The 19,134-nt window shown below is 42.4% G+C and overlaps 1 protein-coding gene and 1 pseudogene across 2 annotated transcripts in view; one reads left to right on the top strand and one right to left on the bottom strand.

Annotated features, from left to right (window-relative positions):
- The window catches only part of FRAS1 (Fraser extracellular matrix complex subunit 1), a 458,507-nt gene that overhangs the window by 223,994 nt on the left and 215,379 nt on the right, over positions 1-19,134 (bottom strand). For both annotated transcript variants that reach the window (XM_032632916.1, XM_032632915.1), the window contains exon 15: positions 7,059-7,202. In XM_032632916.1, the coding sequence (XP_032488807.1) occupies positions 7,059-7,202 (144 nt within the window). The remainder of the gene's footprint in view (positions 1-7,058; positions 7,203-19,134) is intronic.
- LOC116754493 lies at positions 13,173-14,392 on the top strand (annotated as a pseudogene).

Here is a 19,134-nt window from a genome sequence, read left to right as displayed (position 1 = left end):
TAAGTCTACCAGAGGGAGATAAACATATGCAATATTAGCAGTATTAAACATATCACTCAGATTGGTCTGTATAGACAATAAAAATTTCAACAGAATGTGTGTGGGGTAGGAAGTATGAAAGGTTAAGAAAGGATTCATAGAAGAAATGACCCTTGAGCATTGTCTTGGAAAGCGAGTCAGAGCATGTCAAGCTGATGGGAATGTACTCCCGGCTGAAGCCGCGAGGCGAGTACAGGCCCAGAGCTTGGGAAATCCTGGGAAACAGCAGTTCATTCGGCTGGAAAAGTGGGAAGGGCCATAGTAACCTGTATGCCAAACTCTACAGTCTAGATTCTCATCCTATGAAAGACACCCGTGGCCCCGACACAGATTTAAACAAGGTAAAAATATGGCTATGTTTGTGTATAAGAAAGATCATTTTGGCTTTAGTTTGGAGACAGTTTGGAGGGGTGAGGAAGGAGAGTTGGGGGCCTTGCTGGAATAGCGTAGCAATGCTCACAGAACAAGATGAGAGGGAGCTGAATCAAGGCTGTGAATGAGGTGATGGATCTGAGAGCTGTGTGGGTGAAAGTGTCTCAGATGGCTGCCTGGGGTCTGGCATGGAGACGAGTGATGCCACTCAAGGAACACAAAAAGGAGAGCGGGGGATTACAACAGACTCAGTTTGAGATTCGCACAGTCCAATAAATGGCCCAATTTAGAGTTCTGAGACTCAGGGGAGAGGTTTGGGGGTCATCACATAGGGGTTGTTGAAATCAGAAATTAGTTGATTTATTCAGTAAAAGCATGACGGATAAGAAAGAAGTAGTCAAGGATCTGGAGAGCACCAAAATTTACTGAAAAAAGAAAAAAACTAGCAAAGGTAACTAAGAAGAAATGATCCAAAGGTAGGAGAGAAAACAGGAGTGTGGTGGCTGAGAATCCAAGAAAGGAAGACGTTTCAAGAAGGAAGACATTAACAGTACAGAGAGGACAAATAAAGACTGAAGAGGGTTCACTTCACTTAGAAATTGGGACACGAGTGACCTGTGCCACAACCATTTCAGTGGAGTCATCAGACAGAGCGAAAGTGAAGGCCGTGATTATAAACTGTTCCTTTAAAGGCTCCTGGCTGTGAATGCAAGGGTATAGAGGTGAATTAACTAGAAAAATAGTACAGATGAACCTATTTCCAGGGCAGGAATAGAGAGTAGAGAACAGACGTGTGGACACAGAATGGGAAAGGGAGGGTGGGATGAATTGGGAGATTAGGTTTGACATAAATACCCTACCATGTGTAAAATAGATAGCTGTATAGCTCAGGGAGCTCAGCTCCGTGCTCTGTGATGACCTAGATGGGTGGGATGGCGGGGGCGGGGAGAGGTCTGAGAGGGAGGGGATATATGTATACATATAGCTGATTCACTTCACTGGACACGAGAAACTATCACAACATTGTAAAGCAATTATACTCCAATTAAAACAAAAGTGGGGGGAGGGGTTAAGGGGATGTATTGTCTCTCCAGTACTGTAAAAGCCCAAAGCAAATACAGACCCCAGGAAAGGTTTTTAAAAAGAGAAGAGGTAGAATAATTGTTGAAAGCGTATCTAGGAGAAAAAAGGCGAGTTACGTTCAAAAGTACAGATGGAGAGATTAGACTTGAACAGAACAGAGAAAGTCCTCCTTTTCTGAGTAGAAAAGGGAGGTGAGGGTGAATGCAGCTGCAGGTAAGTCTATGACTCAATCTATTCCATGCTCACTGGCTAAATTCTTTAAAAACAAGCAAAACAAACTTCTTCTCACTATCAGAGAATCAGTGTTTCAGGAATAGAGAGCTACTGAGATTTATTCTGTCTGTTCTCTCAATCCACCTACACCATACTAACCTCCTGAAAAAGATTTCAAGAACTTAAGAAAAAGGATGGCAACTGATGGGGCCAAATGTTCCACCCTGCATCCTAGAGGATTCAGCATCTCTCTAGAAGCACACATGTAAGGCAAGATAATCTTCAGTAAATGGACAAAGGCAGTGGCCTTCATATCAGAGAAAAAGAAAATCATCCCCTCAACGCATAGCTGGAGCAAAGAAGCAAAAATGAATCTAAAAAGCTTTCTTCTCCAGAAGAACCCTCCAGAAACTTCTGAAGCTTCTATTCTAGAACTGCCATATCCACAGAAGTGAATAATCTACAAGCCAAGTGGATTTTCCCAGAAATAAAGAATTGCAGAAATTTTTTAAAAATTGTAATTGCCCAACAATAAAAACATTACAGATTGAATGTTTTAGGATACACCTAAAATAATACTTGGTGTATAATTTGTAAATTTAAATAAAATTATTAGGAAGATGTCATTTCTCCCCAAACTAGTCTATAACTTCAATACAATATTAATAAAACTTCCAGTTGAATTTTATTAGTAATTCAATAAACACTCTAAAGTTCATGAATAGTTAACTTTAAAGATGAAGATGAAAGAAAGGGAGAATTTTCCCAATCAGACATTGAGACATACTGCAAAGCAATAGAAATTAAGGGACAAAACAAAACAAAGCAAAACAATGTGATAGTGGTACAAGAACAGAAATTTGGATTACTCAAACAGCTCAGAGATAGACCTATGTCCATACGGAAATTTAATATCCAATAAGGATCAATGGAGAAGGTTAGATTGAATCATTAAATGATGCTGGGAAAACTGGATCATGAAATGGAGAAAAAATCAAACTGGATCACTACTTAAACTTATATACAGAAGTAGACTCCAGATGGATCAACAACCTACATAAAGAAAAAACTGAAATTAATAGAATTTCTTCTATTAATTGCAGTATAATTTCTTTGTGAACTTGAGCAGGGTGGGTCTTCTTAAACAAAAATTCGAAAGCAAAATGTTAAAGTGAAAAATGATGAATTAGAGATTTCTGTTCAACAAAGGGCACCACATTAAAGGTTAAAAGGTAACGAAATGGGAAAATGTTTGCATATTTATGACTGATAGAGTTAATATCTATAAGGTGCAAGGAATTCCATAAAATCAATAATAAAAAGGTAGCAAGGCCTATGAAACAATGGGGAAAACATCAAAAAGCAACTTATCAAAGAGGAAACACAAAAGTCCAACAGGAGTTGAAGATATTCTCAAACTCATTAATAATCAGAAAAATGCAAATTAAAATAGGATGTCCTTGTATACCTATCGACCAGGAAAAAACCTGAAGTTTGATAATGTCAAATGGTGGCAAGGATGTAGAGATGAAAGAGCCCTTATGCTTGGGAGTGTAGATGCTGGTGAGCTACCTGGTACTACTTATCACATAAAGAAAATGAAGAGTCAACAATTAAAGAATAAATTAAAATTAAAAGAAAAAAAAAGAAACCAACAGCTCTGCTCTCAGGTTATCCATCCATCCCAGGGAACCTCCCACCCAGTTCATCAAAGGACATGTCGGAGGTTGTTCACCAAGGCTCCCTAGTGATGGTGTGCAGATGGAAGGAAGAGAGGGATCCCGTCCCTGGGACAGCAGATGGGAGAGCTGTAGGGGATGCAGACCAGGAAGGACTATGCAGCAGTGAGAAACAAAGGGCTAGATGATATAGCAACTGGGTGAATCTGAAAAACATACCGCTGAGTGAAAAAAGAACAACGTGAACTCTATAACATGGTATCATTTAAGAAAAACATACATATACGTATACTCGCTGAAAACAATACCAATTTTACATGAGCCCATAAAAACAAGAAGATAAAAAAAATTAAAATAGTTGCGTAGGTGAGGAAGGGAAATCGGTATAAAAGGAAGGAAAGAGAAAAAAAGGAGAGGGGGAAGGAAGAGAGCGAGAATGGCTAACAGAAACCTCTGAACTTGCTTTGATTTATTGTGTTAGCTAGAGTCAGAAAAGCCCTTCATAATAGCTCAAGTACTTACATGACTAAAGAATGAGGAGGTTTTGTCCTTTGAATTTCCCCACGCCTTATATCTAATATTTGTAAAACTCAAAGCATGTACCACAGACAAACTTGGTGGTTGTAAATTCTTTCAGCCAGGGCCTAGCACCATTTATAACAGGTTGTGCTGGATTTTTCTCAGCACTCAACTTTGAGATTTCTACAGATACGGGTTGCTTGGTTATAAATTATTAAACCAACACCAGTTGGTCTTTATCTCGAATAGTACTAATCTGAATTGAAAGTAAGTCGGCATTATTAGCGTCTTAATTAACATTCCGATACCAATCAGCGACTCGGTTCACTGTTGCTTTAGAAAATATTTATATGAACCCTTCTGAAGGCGTTTGATACAAACTTAGAGAACTCGAACAATTTTATGAAAAGTTTAAACCCCAGCCTTGTCTATCAAAAGGGCCACTGGTCAATGCCAATGGCATCACAAAGTCTTGTATCTGCTAAGCACATGGCAGGCATTCAGTAATTACCTATTGATCAATTGATTGGTTGGCTGACTAATGTCAACAACGGTCCATCCTCCTGTTTGAAAGTTCTCTTTCTGCTTTGTTTCAAAATGTATACAGATAGCATTTCAAATGCATACTCTCTCCCTAAGGCACCTGCTCAGTAGTCTTTTTTCAAAATTCTTCCAGTCTGCAAGGAGACCTGGCTTTCTTCACTCAACCTCTCTGCCCAAGTAGACTCCCAACCCTCACCGCCTCAGGCTCACACTAACCATCCCTCCTTTTACATACACGCATCCCTAGCAAAAGTTGCTTTCTCATTCCAGATAATATCGTCTCGGTAGCAGGTCCGTGTCACCACTCCTTGTCAGTGACAGTAGCCAGCCTCCTTGGGGAGTTAAAGGGTAAATGCCTCAGGCCTTTAAGTTAGTGCAGATTTGACATCTGCTGACCTTTAGAGAATACATCTGGCTTAACTGAGCAGGAAAGTGATGTCGGCAGAAAAAGATTAAAATGCTCAGGGTAATGGCAGCCTGCCTTTCTCTCCTTGTTCTCTCCTGAATCCACACAAAAGCCACCTGTGACTTGTCCATATTGAGTGAGATTTCTCACACCAGCGATGCTGATGGATCCCTGCACAGCTTTAAGCAAGCAGCTGCCAGGGGGTATCTCTCTTCCCTAGGACAAGTGGATTTGTCAGGTCCCAAAGATCATCTCATTTGTGCAGTTGCCCTGCTCAGCAAACAAAATGAGGGCAATAACTCAAGAAAGTTTTATGGGCTACACATTTTTTATTGATTTAGTGGACTCAGTTTAAAAAAAAGTCATCAGGCCTTTCAACAGGTATGGCCATCACGATAAACTGGATTCAAACCTTTCATTCACCATCAGGTGCCTATCTGTGGGCCTGGGTCCACAGGGGTAGCCGGCTGATCTAAAGACTGACAGGAAGACAAGGAGGAAGGGGGAGAGGAGGATCAAGGGAGAGGAGAAGGAGAAGAGAGGGGAAAATGGGCAGAGGTGCATAAGGAGGTATCACATTACAGGGAGCAGTAGAGCAGCGACGAGGCAGTTAAGATCTAAACCCAGAAGACCTAGCCTGAACTCCAACTCTGCCCCTTATTAGTTACGTGACCTTAGGCAGGTTTCTTTTTTTGCGATACGCGGGCCTCTCACTGTTGTGGCCTCTCCCGTTGCGCGGAGCACAGGCTCCGGACGCACAGGCTCAGCGGCCACGGCTTACGGGCCCAGCCGCTCCGCGGCATGTGGGATCTTCCCGGACCGGGGCACGAACCCGTGTCCCCTGCATCGGCAGGAGGACTCTCAACCACTGCACCACCAGGGAAGCCCCAGGCAGGTTTCTTAACCTCTCTGTTTCTTCATCTGAAAAATGAGGATGATAATAACTACCTCACGAAATTGTGAGGATTAAACACTAAATACTCACATAGCACCTACTCCGTGCCAGGCACTGTGCTCAGTGCCTTGCATACGTTAACTCGGTCCTTGAAACAGCCTTCTGAGCTGGGTGTGTGTTAGTTTCCCATTGTTGCTGTAACAAATGACCACAAGCTCAGTGGCTTAAAACAACACAAATTTATTATCATAAAGCTTAAGAGGTCAGAGGTCCCAAAATCAAAGCATTGGCAGGACTGCATTCCTTCTGGAAGCTCTGGCAGGGGGGTGCGGGATCCATTTCCTTGTCTTCTTCCAGGTTCTATAGGCTGCCTGCATGCTCATAGCCCATCCCTGGTATCACTCTGACCTCTGCTCCTGTTTCAGGTCTCCTTTTCTGACTCTGATCCTCCTGTCTCCCTCATATAAGGACGCCCCTGGGATTACGCTGGCCCACTCAGATAATCCAGGATAATCTCCCCCATCTCAAGATCCTTACCTTAATCACACCTACAAAGTCTCTTTTGTCATCTGAGGCAGTATATTCACAGATGCCCGTGACTAGGGACGTGGGCATCTCTGAGGAACCGTTATTCTGTGTACCACGGGTACTACTATTGTTCCCATTTTACAGATGGGAAACTGACACAGGAAGAGATTAAGTAACTTGCCCAAGGTCATGCTCCCCCCACCGCCCCACCCCACAATACATTTCTGCCTCTCAATTGGTTCATGTTTAGAAAGCACCTGGGACAGTGCTCAGCACAGGAAGCACTATTCTGGGTTAACTCTTATTGTCTGTAATGGTTGTTAAAGGTAGAATAGACAATAACTGCTTCAGCTTTAATTCAGTGGCACCAACACCGAAGGCAGGTTGGCCCTTGGCTGGCCTAAGAGTGTCTTGTCCCCATGCATATTTGGAAGGCAGTCTGGTGTTGATGAAGAGTTTGGCATTTGGAGCAAGGAAGCCCCACTCCTCTCCCTCCAGCTGTGGGCCTGGAGCAAGCAGCCTGAGCCTCCTGGTCTTCAGATACAGGAGGAGGCTACAGAGAGCTCCCAACCTAACGAGTAGTTGCAGTCAAAGGTATTAATGGGGATTCTGCCAGTGGAAAAGAAACACGTTTCGTAAGCTGCTAAAACACCGTCAATCTTACCAGCATTTGCATATTTGTTGAGTAAAAGAAACACTGATTTTCGGTGCTATGATTTGAATGAAACAAGGGAGGCTGGAAGAGGAAAAATTGCTTTGGCCTGCAAAGCCGGACACTTACCACTGCAAGTCCCCTGCTTGTTGTAAAACCCGTCGCCACAGCTGCTCTCACAGCTGTCCTCTCTCAGCACTTGGAAGGGGTCTCTGCAGGCCAAGCAGTGCTTCTCTGTGGGACCCCAGCAGGCCGCACAGGACTCGTGGCAGGCTGCAGGAACAAAAGACGGTAGAAAGGACTAGTTGCCATTCTTCTTCAAAGGCTTTAGAATTTACAGCGAGGATTTTCACTCCTTCACTATGCACATACCTGCACCACAGGAGGAAAAAAACCCCCCCCCCAAAAAAAAAGAAAACCCTATTTCTGTTGGCCAGAAGTACAACTTCCATAAATTACTGCTAAGAGAATTGGAACAGGAAATCAAAGGCTATTGAGTAATGGGAATCACAGGGAAGGGAATCATAATTTCTAGACAACTATGGTCTGTCTAATGAAATCAGATGGCCCTCCATCACCTTGCCTTTTGTAACCACACAACAAAATGTCAACTAGATAATTGCTCTTAACCTCCAACACATGGAGAATCAGTTAAGGAGGGATGCCATGTACTCTAGTCCTTGATTAGACCTTGAAAGACCCGGTACTGCTTGATTTCTGTTGCTCTTTCCCTCCCTTTCCATCTCTCCCCCTGCCCCCATCTCCATCCTTCTGTCCTCCCTCACAACTCTTAGAACTCAGCCTCTGGTCGTCCCCCGCCCCCAGTAGCATCTGCTCTAAACATATATCTTGAGGACTCACAAAGCCTGATTTTCTCTTCTACCTTAGGTTTCTAACTATATGTTGTTTCCAGACCAAAGTTGTTCCTTTAAGACTTGAACATTTCCCCCTCTTCCGGCATTTGATTTTTTTTTTTTTTTATTACTATTCATGCTTGCTCTTCACCTTAGCAGGTCTATAAAGAGAGGCCTATTCTGAATGACTGAATATATTCAGATCTGGTCAACTGTCTATGGCTAACCCCACCCATGCTTCTGATTTTCAAAATGTTTGCTTTACAGTGGAACATAACCTGTTTTTCAGAGGTATTCATTCTGACCAGAATTGGCAGGGAGAATGATTTTGCTGGTCACGAGTGACTTGGGAACTGTACCTAAGTAACTTGCTTAGGGATCCATTTGGAATCAGAAGAAAGGATGCCTGCACGGCATATCTCAAGATCCAGTCCTCTCCTCTCAGCTCTAAACTGCACAAAAAGGCCTTCTTTTCAGACAACTTTTCTCCTCAACAAATTCAGAGATGATCGCAAATTGTGTTAAGTGCTATAGGAAGAGCTCTTCGATAAAGAATAACAGTAGTGGAAGTGGAAGGGACTGACTTTAGGAAGACCCTAAAGGATGAGATGCGGCCAGCCAAAGGGAGAGCCAGAGAGCACCACGAACAAAGTTCTTGAGAAGGGAAAGCGCTTGGGGGCTCAAGGAACTGGAGGCTCTTCTTGTGACTGGACCTGGTGGACATAGCGGGGCACAGTGGGAAACAGAGGGCACAGTGGCCTGATTCATGGCTGGAGGGGTGGGCAGGGGCCCTATGAACCTCGACCTTGGAGACCATGGAAAGAAATTAGGATTTTTATCCTAACTGCAATGTGAGTCGTGAATGGGCTTAAATAGGATAGACACAAGCCCCGATTTAGATTTTTTTGTTTGTTTGTTTGTTTGGTTTTTTTTGCGGTACGCGGGCCTCTCACTGTTGTGGCCTCTCCCGTTGCGGAGCACAGGCTCCGGACGTGCAGGCTCAGCGGCCATGGCTCACAGGCCCAGCCGCTCCACGGCATGTGGGATCTTCCCGGACCGGGGCACGAACCCGTGTCCCCTGCATCGGCAGGCGGACTCCCAACCACTGCGCCACCAGGGAAGCCCCGATTTAGATTTTTAAAAGCCCTCTCTGGATGCCATGTAGAGAGGGTTTAAGGACTTGCATGCCGGCAGGGAGATGAGTGTAGAGTTGATCTGCTCTGGTCCAGGTAAGAGATGACAATGGCAGGTGAAAAGCAAAGACGGACAAAGTTTACTTATTTATTATCTGGTTCCCTTGCTAGACCATAACGTTCATGAGGGCAGAGTCCATGTCTCTTTTGTTAACTCTGCTGAGCACACTTCTGGGTGCTCTACAAACTCCACTTATATTTAACACCTTATTTACAAGTGGTACATGAGAAGAATACTGTTTGTGTTGACATAAGTCACCAACACTACATTAAAACTAAATATGTGGATGCAAAGATCCCAGTAACAAATTCCACCCTGAATGCACATGAAATGTGTCTGTCATTCATTTATTCAACTACTCTTCCAATACTGATTACAATCACTATCTGAAGTGTCTATCAGTGTTAAGTGCCTCTGCCTTACTGAGGAAATGGAGTTGATTCGAAGCCATTACCTAAACAAACAAGCAAACAAACAAACAAAAACCCAACTGCATTTCTAAGAAGACATGCCAGGCTAATCTGTCTATCAATGTTCGACAGAAGCACCTACCACATTGCGAGGTGCAGGGCTAGTCTGTGGGGCTTTCCCAGCTGCCACAGGTGAGCCAGGGCCCCGGGGAGTAAGTGCCCGAGGGGATGATGGGGAGTGAGGCAAAAAAGACAACAGGGGTCAGATCACCAGTATCAGGCAGGCAGGGGATTTCATCCTGTAAAAGTTTTAATCAGGGCAGTGGAATTGATCAGTTTTGCTTTTTAGAGCATTTGACAGATACTCAGCTGCATTGGCAGTTAAAATAGTAAAAATACTTCCAAGCTGGTTGGTAAATGGCTGTCGTCCTGGCCCCCTCCCTGATGTTCTGGCTGCAGCCCTGGGAACGCTGGCAGACAACAACAAAAGGTCTGACACAGGACAGGGTCTCGGGTCTCCCCTCCTTCCAACCGATCTGATCTGTGCCATACTGCTTGTTAAATATTTTAAATATTACCCCTGGTGCTGCCAATCAGAATGGGGGTCAAAGGATGAGCAGGATAGAGGCTACAGACTTGGGGACGGCACTCAGACCCATCACACATGGAGCCCTACTTAGCATTTCAGCTCTACCTTCTGCTACCTCCCCCTCATCTACACCAGTTCTAAGGAACAGGGTGCTCTAAGCATGCCATGTGACTGATCAAGGGTTCTGGATGCCCCGCCCAGGACTGACCCAGCCAGCAATGCCTCTGGCTCCTTCCACAGCCTCTGTAATCCTGTTTACACCTGAGAGGCCTCCTAAGTTGTCACTACTTCCGTGAAGCTTTGCTGAACTTGTCCAGACAAAGTCAGTCACTCCCTCCTCTATGTTCCTGAAGCACTTTGTATGAGCCTCTCATGCTATTTATCCTACTGTACTCGTGATTCAGATACAAATCAATCCCGTTCAATGGGATGTAATAGCCTCCAAAACAGAAGCTATGTTTCAGTCACCTTAAACCCCCAGTATTCAGATTGCTGCCTGGTATAAAGTCAGTATTCATTAAATGCATGTTAAGTGAATGCACAGCAGAGTTTTTTTCATTGGTTATGGGGGATTCATCCTACCAGTTTTTACCTTCCGTATGGAAACAACTAAGCATGAGGTCAGAGTCTAAAGATATGATAAGATAGATACATTCAGAGCTGTAAAATTTACCTAATAAATACTGGAGTCCAGATCTGCTTATGATGACAAATATTTATGCTGCATCTACACTGAGTACCAAATGTGATGCTGGGCCTTCCCTTTTTTCCATCTCGAATGAAAGGCATGTTCCATGGCCGGGCAGGACAGCAGAAGAGATTTTTATTTCAACACAGGACTATGCTGAGCTGTCACTTCTTTTCTTTCCTTTTTTTTTTTTTTTTTTTTGTGCTGTCATTTCTTATAATGACATACTCCCACTGTGTTTTGCAATTGATTTCGAATTTCTAACACTGAACATAGGCTACTGCAGATAATCTCTTCTTGCAGGCTTATTTTACATGGGGCTTTTATTACATTTGGGTTATTACGAAAAATAAAAGGTCAGTCCCTGACTTTTCACCATAATTTCTCTTAGTGATACATTTCAGCTCACCCAGAGTTCGAAGTGTATATTGTGAAAATTGCCGCAGTAAGTTAAAACAGAGGACAAATAAGATAAAGCCATTGTCTTATCTCACATGCAGTAGATAATTTATTTAGGAAGGCCCCTGATTTTTCTGGAGCATGACAAGACATGCGTTGGCTTGCTGAGTAATTTACTTCAAAATCAAAGGAATGAAGATTGCTATTAAAAAAATTTAACCTGTGCTACTCGAAGAATAAAATGCAGCCCTTTTCCAAGGAAGTGTTAAAAGCATTTCCTACGAACCACTTCTTATTTTCCAGGAAGCCTTCCCGGATCCCAGGCAATAGACACAGATTCCCATGGGCTTAGCCTTCAGTTCAAACTGAAGGAGCCTCAGATCCTTGCCTTTTCCATGGTCTTTTGGAATAAGTTTCCCTTCCATTACCAGGGAATTAGCACACTTGATCATCAGGCCCTTTTAGTCATCAGTGAGGCTGTAGTTCAGATTTCCAAACTGCCAAGTTTTCACTCTCAACTACACAAAGCAGCCCAAACTCGAGACACAAGCAAGCACATCATACACAAGGCAAATTCCTTCATTATCCATGTCGTGGCAACTGCTATCATTCATATCTCACAAATGACTAGGAAGGACTTGCCAAGTTTTAAAGTATTATCAGGAGACAGTGAGTAAATTTCTAACAAGAAGCTCTTGTTGGATGAAAAAAATATCTATTTAAACTCAACTTCACTGTTCCTTGCTTTCCTAATCTGTAAAGTGGGAATAATAATATTTGTTGTACTTAACTCACGGGTATATGGCGAGATGACATATTTGAGAAAGCAGAGAATGTTGTATGTGATCATATGAGTGGCACACCCTATGAGACCTAACAAATCTTGTTTCAGGTGGCATCAAAAGCAAAGAAACTATTTAGGGAGCAAATTAAAATGTAACGCAAGACAGAGGGGTAAGGATGAAAAAGACTGTGGGAAAGGAAGGTTCACTTAGAAAGGGAGTGAAGGGAAGTAACAGAATCAGCAGGGATTCTTCCAGCAGTTATGTAAAGGGGCTCTAGCCTTTCCCAGAGGCCTCACACTCTAGAGCTCTTTCCTTGTAATTGCTACAAAACATCAACAAAAGCCCTTTGGAAAGTGACTGTGAAGCACAAGGCCCAGCCTGAGATGCTGGGCAGACTATGTTCCCCTCCCCTCATAATAGCCACACCCGAGACCAAGCCTACTAGCCTAAGAAGCACAGATGCCAGGCAAATCTAAAAGTGAAGTGCATCTGATTCATCATCATTTTTAATCCTTTTACTCCCATCTGTTTCTGTCCCCTACCAGGCTGGTCTCTGCCGTCGACCTTCCTCCCTGTGCCAACAGAAACTTTTACACCTGACATTGGAATGCCTGGTCTCTACATGTTCTGAAAACCGGTATGTACTTGAGGGAGTTCATACTAGAAAAATAAAAACACATGAAAAACCCACAGAGCAGCTAAGCCCATGCGCCACAACTACTGAGCCTGCACTCCAAAGCCCATAAGCCACAACTACTGAGCCCGTGTGCCACAACTACTGAAGCCCGCACACCTAGAGCCTGTGCTCCGCAACAAGAGAAGCCACCGCAGTGAGAAGCCCGCACACCGCAACAAAGAGTAGCCCCCACTCGCCACAACTAGAGAAAGCCCGCACGCTGCAACAAAGACCTAACGCGGCCAAAAATAAAAATAAACTTATAAAAAACAACAACACATGAAAAACACCTTCAGTCTCATGAATAGGCGGAGATATACAAATTACACAAGAGAACAGCAACTAGATGCAATGGATTGGATGTACATATAGCAACATGTATGCATCTTAATAACAGTGCTTAGTGAGGGAAACAAAGGAAAAGAATGGTTCATCCTTTGTAACAAATGTACCACTCTGGTGTAGGATGTTGATAATGGGGGAGGCTGAGCTTGTGTCGGGGCAGGGAGTATATGGGAAATCTCTGCACTTTCCTTTTAATTTTGCTGTGAACCTAAAATGGCTGTAAAATTTTTTAAGTCTTTAAAATTTAAAAACAGGAGGCGAAGGAGCCGTGCCCCCGGCCCTGCCGGTCCCCCCGCGATACTGTTCCACAGCCGGTCGGGCCCCGAAGTGCACAGGGTCATCAACGGGATGGACTGCAGGGCCAAGAGCGAGGCTTCCGCCATCAGCTCCACCATCGACCGCGGCGACACGGAGACGACCATGCCGTCCATTAGGAGTGTGACCGTGCTGCGCTCTGCGCCAGTTGCAAGGTTAACATCTCCGACCGCTACTACCTACTGGTGGTGGACAAGCAGTGGCGCATGCGCTGCCTCAAGTGCTGCGAGTGCAAGCTCAACCTGGAGTTGGAGCTCACCTGTTTCAGCAAGGATGGAAGCACCTACTGCAAGGAAGACTACTATAAGCGGCTCTCCGTGCAGCGCTGCGCCCGCTGCCACCTAGGCATCTCGGCCTCGGATATGGTGATGTGAGCTCGGGACTTGGTTTATCACCTCAACTGCTTCACGTGCACTACGTGTAACAAGATGCTGACGACGGGTGACCACTTCCGCACGAAGGACAGACTGGTCTAACGCCGCTTGCACTTCGGGGTGCTGCTGCAGGGCGAGTACCCCGTGCACTTCAACCATGCCGACGTGGCCAAGAGCGCAGGGTTGGGTGCAGCGGGGGCCAACCCTTTGGGTCTTCCCTACTACAATAGCGTAGGCATGGTGCAGAAGGGGCGGCCGCGGAAGCGCAAGAGCCTCGGGCCCGGGGCGGACCCGGCGACCTACAACGCTGCACTTAGCTGGAACAAGAACGATGTGGAGCACCTGGACCGCGACCAGAGGTACCCGAACGGCCGGAAGACGAAGTGCATGCACAACTCCTTCAAGCACCAGCAGCTTCGGAACGTGAAGTCTTTGCCGTTAACCACAACCCCGATGCCAAGGACTAGAAGCAGCTCGCGCAAAAGACGGGCCTCACCAAGCGGGTCCTCCAGGTCTCGTCTCAGAACGCCCAGGCCAAGTTCAGGCGCAACTTCGTACGGCGGGAAAACACGGGTGTGGACAAGTCGACAGAGGCAGCGCTGCAGACGGGGACACCATAGGGGTCGGCCTCGGAGCTGTCCAAGGCCTCGCTCAGCCACCCCAGGATGCCCACCAACCTCACAGACCTGACCAGCCTCACAGACCATGACGTCCGCCTTAACTTCTGGGCCTGGCAACCTGGAGGACCACGAGCCTCACAGCCCCTCACAAACGACTCTTAACCAACCTTTCCTAATGATTCTCGGCCCCTCGGCCCTGCCGCCCCACAAGTGATTTAAAAAAAGAAATTATCTTTAGTTGAATTCCAAGTGTATTTTATTTTTTTTTACACGCATAAAATAAAGCACTTATTTGATTATGAATTACAGCTTGCCAAGGTTCGGAGTCAATTACAAAAAAAAAAAAAAAAAAAAATCCAAACCGAAAAAAATAACAACAGAGCTTTGGAGAAATAATATAACGTAACCTACTTACTTAAAAAAATACAAACACAAATGAAAAAGTCCACCTAATTTTTTAAGTCGTTACATTTTTGTTTGCTTTAGTTGATATAATTCCAAAAAGAAAAAATAGATAACGCAAGCCCAGTTAATATACATGTTATCTTTCAGGAATCGTCTAAAGAAAGATTTGTGGCAAAGATAATCACTAACGGTTGACTTTACTGGAAAAACTAATTTTGAAGTAGGTCACGAATTCCTCCAAAGCAGTAGATACACTTAAAAACATCCAACCCGTCAACTGCAAATCGAGTAACAGTGTTGATCCTGCAAAATTTTTTCACTGTCACTCTGAAGTAAACTAAGAAGAACCAGGAAAAGCGTCAGTGCCGTGAAATCTATAAATTGCTTTCAGGATTTATATTTTCCCATCCTTCTAAAAGTAGCATTTAATAAAACAAGCTGCTTCTTACTCAAATTCAATCATTATGGAAGAGATAATACCAAACCCAATTTGCTATTATTTCTTTACTGAGTTTTACGCACCTTTCAACCTTAGAACCAGAGTCTTGTTATCAGAAAAGGTATTTACCCATAAGCCCAATAAGTATTATGAATTTTTAAATTTTTGTCTTTTTTTAAACTTTCTTTTTTTTACTGTTTGGCCCAAGCAACTGGATGATGGTGCCGTTTATTTATTTATTCATTATTGAATTTTTGAATTTTACTTTTTTATACAGCAGGTTCTTATTAGTTATCCATTTTATACATATTAGTGTATACATGTCAATCCCAATCTCCCAATTCATCCCACCACCCCTGCCTGCCCCACCCCCCACTGGTTTCCCCCCTTGGTGTCCATACGTTTGTTCTCTACATCTGTGTCTCAACTTCTGCCCTGCAAACCGGTTCATCTGTATCATTTTCTAGGTTCCACATATATGCGTTAATATATGTGTAAATATATCTGTTTTTCTCTTTCTGACTTACTTCACTCTGTATGACAGTCTCTAGATCCATCCACGTCTCTACAAATGACTCAATTTCGTTCCTTTTTATGGTTGAGTAATATTCCATTGTATATATTCCATTGTATATATGTACCACGACTTCTTTATCCATTCGCCTGTCAATAGGCATTTAGGCTGCTTCCAAGACCTGGCTATTGTAAATAGTGCTGCAATGAACATCGGGGTGCATGTGTCTTTTTGAATTATGGCTTTCTCTGGGTATATGCCCAGTACTGGGATTGCTGGGTCATATGGTAATTCTATTTTTAGTTTTTAAAGGAACCTCCATACTGTTCTCCATAGTGGTGTATCAATTTACATTCCCACCAACAGTGCAAGAGGGTTCCCTTTCCTCCACACCCTCTCCAGCATTTATTGTTTGTAGATTTTCTGATGATGCCCACTCTAACTGGTGTGAGGTGATACCTCATTGTAGTTTTGATTTGCATTTCTGTAATAATTAGTGATGTTGAGCATCCTTTCATGTGCTTCTTGGCCATATATATGTCTTCTTTGGAGAAATGTTTATTTAGGTTGTCTGCCCATTTTTGGATTGGGTTGTTTGTTTTTTTAATATTGAGCTGCATGAGCTGTTTATATATTCTGAAGATTAATCCTTTGTCCATTGATTCGTTTCTGAATATTTTCTCCCATTATGAGGGTTATCTTTTCGTCTTGTTTGTAGTTTCCTTTGCTTTGCAAAAGCTTTTAAGTTTCATTACGTCCCATTTGTTTATTTTTGTTTTTATTTCCGTTACTCTAGGAGGTGGATCAAAAAAGATCATGCTGTGATTTATGTCAAAGAGTGTTCTTCCTATATTTTCCTCTAAGAGTTTTATAGAGTCTGATCTTACATTTAGGTCTTTAATCAATTTTTAGTTTATTTTTCTGTATGGTGTTAGGGAGCTTTCTAATTTCATTCTTTTACATGTAGCTGTCCAGTTTTCCCAGAACCACTTATTGAAGAGACTGTCTTTTCTCCATTGTATATCCTTGCCTCCTCTGTGATAGATTAGTTGACCATAGGTGCGTGGGTTTATCTCTGGGCTTTCTATCCTGTTCCATGGATCTATATTTCTGTTTTTGTGCCAGTACCATACTGTCTTGATTACTGTAGCTTTGTACTACAGTCTGAAGTTAGGGAGTCTGATTCCTTCAGCTCCATTTTTTTCCCTCAAGACTGCTTTGGCTATTCGGGGTCTTTTGTGTCTCCATACAAATTTTAAGATTTTTTGTTCTAGTTCTGTAAAATAATGCCATTAGTAATTTGATAGGGATTGCATTGAATCTGTAGATTGCTTTGGGTAGTATAGTCATTTCCACAATGTTATTCTTCCAATCCAAGAACAAGGTATATCTATCCATCTGTTTCTATCACTTTTAATTTCTTTCATCAGTGTTTTATAGTTTTCTGCATACAGGTCTTTTGTCTCCCTAGGTAGGTTTATTCCTAGGTATTTTATTCTTTTTGTTGCAATGGTAAATGGGAGTGTTTCCATAATTTCTTTTTCAGATTTTTCATCATTAGTGTATAGGAATGCAAGTGATTTTTGTGCCTTAATTTTGCATCCTGCAACTTTACCAAATTCATTGATTAGTTCTAGTAGTTTTCTGGTGGCATCTTTAGGATGCTCTATGTATAGTACCATGTCATCTGCAAACAGTGACAGTTTTGTTTCTTCTTTTCCAATTTGTATTCCTTTTATTTCTTTTTCTCCTCTGATTGCCGTGGCTAGGACTTCCAAAACTATGTTGAATAACAGTGGCGAGAGTGGACAGCCTTGTCTTGCTCCTGATCTTAGAGGAAATGCTTTCAGTTTTTCACAATTGAGAATGATGTTTGCTGTGGGTTTGTCGTATATGGCCTTTATTATGTTGAGGTAGGTTCCCTCTATGCCCACTTTCTGGAGCGTTTTTATCATAAATGGGTGTTGAATTTCGTCAAAAGCTTTTTCTGCATCTATTGAGATGATCATATGGTTTTTATTCTTCAATTTGTTAATATGGTGTATCACATTGATTGATTTGCATATATTGAAGAATCCTTGCATCCCTGAGATAAATCCCACTTGATCATGGTGTATATCCTTTTAATGTGTTGTTGGATTCTGTTTGCTAGTATTTTATTGAGGATTTTTGCACCTATATTCATCAGTGATATTGGTCTGTAATTTTCTTTTATTGCAGTATCTTTGTCTGGTCTTGGTATCAGGGTGATGGTGGCCTCACAGAATGAGTTTGGAAGTGTTCCTTCCTCTGCCGTTTTTTTGAAGAGTTTGAGAAGGATGGGTGTTAGCTCTTCTCTAAATGTTTGATAGAATTCACCTGTGAAGCCATCTGATCCTGAACTTCTGTTTGTTGGAAGATTTTTAATCACAGTTTAAATTTCATTACTTGTGATTGGTCTTCATATTTTCTCTTTCTCCCTGGTTCAGTCTTGGAAGGTTATACCTTTCTAAGAATTTGTCCATTTCTTCCAGGTTGTCCATTTTATTGGCATAGAGTTGCTTATAGTAGTCTCTTAGGATGCTCTGTATATCTGTATAACTTTGTATATCTGTGGTGTCTGTTGTAACTTCTCCTTTTTCATTTCTGATTTTATTGATTTGAGTCCTCTCCCTCTTTTTCTTGATGAGTCTGGCTAATGGCCTGTCAATTTTGTTTATCTTCTCAAAGAACCAGCTTTTAGTTTTATTGATCTTTGCTATTGTTTTCTTTGTTTCTATTTCATTTACTTCTGCTCTGATCTTTATGATTTCTTTCCTTCTACTAACTTTGGGTTTTGTTTGTTCTTCTTTCTCTAGTTCATTTTGGTGTAAGGTTAGATTGTTTATTTGAGATTTTTCTTGTTCCTCGAGGTAGGCTTTTACTGTTATAAACTTCCCTCTTAGAACTGCTTTTGCTGCATCCCATAGGTTTTGTGTTGTCGTGTTTTCACTGTAATTTGTCTCTAGGTATTTTCTGATTTCCTCTTTGATTTCTTCAGTGATCTCTTGGTTATTTAGTAACATATTGTCTAGCCTCCATGTGTTTGTGTTTTTTATGTTTTTTTTCCCTGTAATTGATTTCTAATCTCATAGAGCTGTGGTCAGAAAAGATGCTTGATATGATTTCAATTGTCTTAAATTTACTGAGGCTTGATTTGTGACCCAAGATGTGATCTATCCTGGAGAATGTTCCATGCACACTTGAGAAGAAAATGTAATCTGCTACTTTTGGATGGAATGTCCTATAAATATCAATTAAATCTACCTGGTCTACTGTGTCATTTAAAGCTTGTGTTTCCTTATTAATTTTCTGTTTGGATGATCTGTCCATTGGTGTAAGTGAAGTGTTAAAGTTCCCCACTATTACTGTGTTACTGTCAATTTCCTTTTTTATAGCTGTTAGCACTTGCCTTATGTATTGAGGTGCTCCTATGTTGGGTGCATATATATTTATAATTGTTATATCTTCTTCTTGGATTGATCCCTTGATCATTATGTAGTGTCCTTCCTTGTCTCTTGTAACATTCTTTATTTTAAAGTCTATTTTATCTGATATGAGTATGGCTACTCCAGCTTTC

The sequence above is a fragment of the Phocoena sinus genome, chromosome 5 (genome assembly GCF_008692025.1).
Source record: "Phocoena sinus isolate mPhoSin1 chromosome 5, mPhoSin1.pri, whole genome shotgun sequence".
Classification (NCBI taxonomy): Eukaryota; Metazoa; Chordata; class Mammalia; order Artiodactyla; family Phocoenidae; genus Phocoena; species Phocoena sinus.
The sequence above is the reverse complement of the archived record's forward strand: the minus strand, read 5'-3'. Positions and strand labels throughout refer to the sequence as shown.